Here is a 6,180-nt window from a genome sequence, read left to right as displayed (position 1 = left end):
GAAATTTAACTTGCCTGAATTTAAATTAATATAATATTTAGGGATTTTTTTTGTATTTTAGAAAATGTTTTCTCAGAAACTCATCCTAAAATTTGGTTCAGTCAACCAATAAAATAAATTAGAGACTCGTTAGTGATAAAATTGTATTAGAAATAAATTTAGACAAGATATTTTAGGCTAGAATTGTTATTCCATTTTTTTTAGAAATGATTCTATTTTCGAAATTGCTATCTCTGGATCTGATCTCCAAACTGGCATTTAATCAGCCCCGAAAATTAATTCTAATTCATTTTGATGGCATAGGTTTATCAAAAAGATATCTCGAAGAAATTTAAATTAATAAAATATTTAGGGATTTTTTTTTATTTCAGAAAATGCTTTCTCTGAACCTCAACCTAAAATTTGGTTTTAGCAACCAATAAAATAAATGAGAGAGTCGTTGGTGATCGAATTGTATCGGAAATCAATCTAGACAAGATATTTTAGGCCAGAATTGTTATTCCATTTTTTTTAGAAATTATTCTATTTTCGAAATTGCTATCTCTGGATCTTATTTCCAAACTGGCATTTAGTTAGCCTCGAAAGTTAATTCTAATTCATTTTGATGGTATAGGTGTACCAAAAAGATATCTCGAAGTAATTTAACTTGCCTGAATTTTAATTAATACAATATTTAGGGATTTTTTTGTATTTTAGAAAATGTTTTCTCTGGACCTCATCCTAAAATTTGGTTTGGCCAACCAATAAAATAAATTAGAGACTTGTTAGTGTACCAGAAATAAATGCAGAAGCGATATTTTGTGCCAGAATTTGTATTCCAATTTTTTCATAAGTTTTGCTATAATTATGTATGTTATCATTTCTAAATATTAAATTCATACATTATTGGTATCTTGTCAGAAAATACAAATCTTTTAGTGTAATTGAAATTTACTCGAAATGTTATTTTAGGGCATTTCATTGAGTTATCGTTTAAGCTCAAATTATGCCGTTAGAAATGAAGAAACCAATTCCGTAAATTTTATTTCAGAATCCCTAAATATTTCATTAATTTAAATTCAGGCAAATTAAATTCCTTCGAGATATCTTTTTGATAAAACTATACCATCAAAATGAATTAGAATTAATTTTCGAGGCTGATTGAATGCCCGTTTGAAAATCAGATCCAGAGAGGAATTTCGAAAATAGAATAATTTCTAAAATAAATGGAATAACAACTCTAGCCTAAATTATCTTGTCTAGATTCATTTCTGATACAATTCTATCACAAACGAGTCTCTAATTTATTTTATTGGTTGACTAAACTAAATTTTATGATGATGTCCAGAAAAAACATTTTCTAAAATACAAAAAAAACTGAATAATTTATTAATTAAGATTCAGGCAAGTAAAATTTTTTTTGAGATATCTTTTTGGTAAAATTAGGCCATCAAAATTAATTAGAATTAATTTTTGAGGCTGATTGAACGCCAGTTTGAAAATCAGATCCAGAGATAGCAATTTCGAAAATAGAATAATTTCTAAAAAAAATGGAATAACAATTCTAGCATAAAATATCTCGTCTAAATTCATTTCTGATACAATTCTATCACCAACGAGTCTCTAATTTATTTTGTTGGTTAACTAAACCAAATTTTAGGATGAGGTCCAGAGAAAACATTTGCTAAAATATATAAAATCCCTAAATATTTTATTAATTAAAATTCAGGCAAGTTAAATTTCTTCAATATATCTTGTTGACGAAGCTATACCATCAAAATGAATTAGAATTAATTTTCGGGGCTGATTAAATGCCAGTTTGGAGATCAGATCCAGAGATAGCATTTTTTCAAATAGAATAATTTATGAAAAAATTGGAATAACAATTCTGGCTAAAATATCTTGTCTAGATTTATATCTGAAACATTTCGATCACCAGCTAGTCTCTAATTTATTTTAGTGGTTGATCAATCCAAATTTTAGTATGAGATCCAGAGAGAACATTTTCTAAAATACAAAAAAATGCCTGAATATTTTATTAATAAAAATGCAGGTAAGATAAATTACCTTAAAATATTTTTTTGATACTTCTCTATACCATCAGATTGAACTAGAATTAATTTTAGGCTAACCGATCTCCAGTCTTGGTATAAGGTCTAGAGATAACGGTTTTCCAATAATGTTCATTGAAATGAATCAGCTGAAATGCACAAAATCCATCTGAAATTTCTGAATTTTCTGATGATTTTCTATGATCGATCTGTAAAAAAAACAATGGAAATCAGTTATTAATTTCAGGAATAAAGTGTTACTTATTAAAATTATGAATAAGTCAGGATTGTTAAATAATTGTTAAATAATTATTGTTTAAATTATTACTGCCGAGACTGCCAGTAATAAAGATACAAAACCACAAAAGATTTCTTTGGTAAATAATAATCAATCGAAAGTATAATAAACATGCCGGGCCGATCTGTCATTATTTCGAGGTTATGTTCGGATTCACCTTTTCACCCAAATCGCTATAAGAAATTGTAGGTAATGTCAATTGAAAGTTTTCGCATGTAATATTTTATTCACTTTATTTAAAACATATCCTGTCTATTTATAACATACCTTTTTTATGTCGCAAATAAGCGTTAAACACAATTCACTCTTCGCCCACTAAAATCGCAGAATATTACTACCATTTTATAGTATTTGTCAGTCAGCAGCCATTGCATAATATTATTGGCACAGAAGAAAACTGACCTTTACTTATCAGGTCACATGTCTCACTTCATTATTAATTAAACACTTTTATTATTTGTAATTAACATGTAACATAACCTATGTTGTTTTGATACTTGTATCCATTTGAAGTTTCGAACGCAACCATGGAAACTATGATAAACTGGATCCGAAGATGCACGGACTTGGCCGAATGGCCGATCCGAATGCAATTTTAAAGGCGCGAAATATGAAAATATCCCTGTATAATGGATTCTCCCCTGCTGTTGTGCAATTCGGGTAGCATTCAGATCGCCATGTATGTAAGCCCCAGCGTGTCCACCCCGTACATATATATAACTTTTAAATTTATTAGTAGTTAGGACTCTATGTGTTAATAAATTAAAATTATAAATAATTGTCTTAGCAATATTTTTATTTTTAATTAACCATTATCTAGGGTTAAAAACTTCCGTATGACCGGACTGGCATTCCGGCATATTTAAATGATTTTTCTCAGTTACTAGATAAAGTTTAAATAATTAGTACTCAAGGCATTTTTTTATTTTCACCCATATACTTTCGATTCTATCAAATCGGGAACAGAATGCATACTTTTTAAATTAGGCGTTTAAATTTTTTAACGTACTGTAACTATTTTTCTTTTATTCCTTTTCGCCTCTCAGAATGATTATTTATGCAAAATTAAAGGGTTTAAGCAAATAGAACCTTAAACTCGAGCTTTTTCAAGCCAGGGTTAAAAAAAAGACCTTTTTGTAGAAAGTTTATTTTAGTCTTAAAATGTTGTTCTCTAAGCCAGATCGATAGATATGTGTATACATTCGGTATTGATAAAATTCTATAAAATGCAATGATTTAAAAATTTATTGAATTACTGTTTTTTTTCTAAGTGGTGAAATCAATTTTCTTAAATTTCAGTTTTTTTGTCTTGAAAATTTGTTTTTCATCGAGTGTTTCATCTATATTCTATGAAAACATTTGGTCAAGATTTTGAGAGACTTTGAATGTTACAAACAAAATACAAATGTGTTCTTAACAAACTTTTAACTTTATATTAGAAAAGTTGATGCGGAGAATCTTAATTTCTGTATAGGGTCTTAAATGGAGTCTTCCATAAAAAAAGCTCTTGAATTTTAGGTACAAAAGTTTTTTGTGAGGAAAAAACTAGGCAAATGAAATAGTTCGATTTCTTAACAAAATTTTGAATATAGCTTTTTAAAATAGTTTCGCACAGTCGATATAATTTTTAAAAAATTTCCACGGCCTTATAATCGTGTCGATATACTTGAATCCGTGTGTAGGGAGGATGGTTGCTCCATGGCAAAAAGGGATGCACATCTTGGTTGGTACTCATCTACAGCTTCCAATAAAGTGTCCGAAAAACCAGGTGAATAATATCTACAAAGATAAAGTAGAAATAAAATTTTAAATAACTACAAATGACACTAACATGATCTCACAGAAATTACACAGCTTTTTTAACACGTTCGATTTGAACTTCTTTTGAGTTTGCAAAGTTTAATTTAAAAGATTTTATAGCACCATCATACGGAGTAATTTCGGATATGTTTGGTTAATTCGAACATCCCTAAATTTCCTAAATTGATAGGATAAATTATTGAATACTGTTCTAAGAATTTGGAATCATGTCAAGCCTTGACTGGTTTTAGATTCTGGTTAAAACCAACCACCTCAAGTAATTTAAACTATCAATTTAGGAATGTCTGAATTTATCCCACATGTCCGAAATTCTCCGTTTGGCGATATGAAACCTTTTAATGCGTATTTCTAAAGTCCCCTCTACACTTTTAAAAATATTCATGTTTTACTCTGAATTTATAATTGTTCATTTTCAAATTGAGAATCTTTTAATTACAGCATTGATGGCTGTAATAATAATAATAATAATAATCAATTTATTCAAGCTTAGATTTAACTAACTTTCTCTGTAAAGAGCTTGAAAAGGGGTTAACCACTATTGTAATCTGGTGCGTATACTCTGTTACATAATCCCATGTAATCTTGTGTTATACCTTCTTATCTTTTGAAATACCATCCTAGAATTTAAGAATGCCGATTCACGCGATTTGGCGATCTATCAGTTTGTGAAATTTTTAATCGAACTCATAAATTAAATCATTATTATATACCTACTTTCGATTTAGGAAAATTTCGTTGAATTATTTTTATTTTATGTTTTATTGAAGTCATTGGAACAACATTTACCGGTTGAGTTTCTTATATTCCAGACAACTCAGCCACTAAATATAATTCCGATTTAAAAAAATTGAAAAATAATTGAACGAGATTTGCCTGATGCTTGTTTTCTGTTGCTTGTGTAATTCAACATAAATTCGTGTCATCCCATGTAATCTGGTATAATCTGGTGCCAATTCTTGTAATATTTCGGTATATTAATAGATCATTTTTAAAACTATTTAAATACTCATAAAACATGAGATTAAACGTCTTTTTTGCACTATATATGCACTTCCAAAAAATGAATGAAAATAAAAATGATTGATTATGGTGCGTTTATAGGCTTTATATCTCTTGTATCTGTTTCACTAATTATTATTGCATTTGTTCGTTTTAAGTTTCTTCTACCTTTGTTCGAATATTTTTCTTTTATCCTTCTTCACTGTGTAATTATCAAAATAATGGGATAGTTGCAATAATTTTAGATAATATATTATTTTAATTCTGCATAAAATTCTAAAAATATACTTTATTTCTGGAAAAAAACAATGAAAAAAGATACGGAAAACCTTATTCAAGCAACTTAAGGACACTGACTTATTTTCCTAAAAATAAAATTTAATTTTAATTGTTTTTTTCAAACCAGTAACTACGGAACTTAAGGTAGTGTTGTGCCAAAAAATAGATCTCTGAAAAAGCAGTTTCTCTATAATTTTAAGAATCAGAATAATATTACTAATGATGTCATTTCAAATAAGAAACATTTTTTTGAATACATTTTTTTTAAACTTACAAAGAACATTAATTTTAACAATGTTTTTTTAAATTTAATTTTTTCTTATCGCTTCTCACCAATTTTCGGAAATGCTTGAATTTTAATACATGATGGCTTATTTTTCAGGGATATAATCTCTGCAACTCTATTGTTTCCAATTTTAAAAGTAAATTTTTCTATGGCTCAAATCGTTGAAACAAATCTTTTAAATGAAAAAAATGGCAAACCAAGAGCTATAAACAGTAGAGTTGTAAAGAATGTTATTCCCAAAAGAATAAGTCATGACTGATTAAAATTCCATCATTTAAAAAAATTGATAGAAGCAACGGTTAGAAAAAATTAAAATTGCAGAGAATATTGTTACAATAATTATTTATCGTAAGTTTAAAATTGTTCTCATACAGAATTACTCATTTTCTTTAATAATACACGGTTCATTCAATATCAATTATACTTCTGCATTAGTTCGGAGATTAAATCTTTAAATATTTGTGCGT

The 6,180-nt window shown here is 27.9% G+C and overlaps 1 protein-coding gene across 1 annotated transcript in view; it reads right to left on the bottom strand.

Annotated features, from left to right (window-relative positions):
• Positions 1 to 3,106: 3,106 nt before the first annotated feature.
• LOC117169293 (sperm-associated antigen 6-like) overlaps positions 3,107 to 6,180 on the bottom strand; it is a 33,927-nt gene continuing 30,853 nt past the window's right edge. Inside the window, exon 10 of the mRNA XM_033355640.1 lies at positions 3,107 to 4,107. Within this exon, the coding sequence (XP_033211531.1) occupies positions 3,975 to 4,107 (133 nt within the window). The 3' untranslated portion in view covers positions 3,107 to 3,974. The remainder of the gene's footprint in view (positions 4,108 to 6,180) is intronic.

The sequence above is a fragment of the Belonocnema kinseyi genome, chromosome 1, assembly GCF_010883055.1.
Source record: "Belonocnema kinseyi isolate 2016_QV_RU_SX_M_011 chromosome 1, B_treatae_v1, whole genome shotgun sequence".
NCBI classification, from domain to species: domain Eukaryota; kingdom Metazoa; phylum Arthropoda; class Insecta; order Hymenoptera; family Cynipidae; genus Belonocnema; species Belonocnema kinseyi.
The sequence above is the reverse complement of the archived record's forward strand: the minus strand, read 5'-3'. Positions and strand labels throughout refer to the sequence as shown.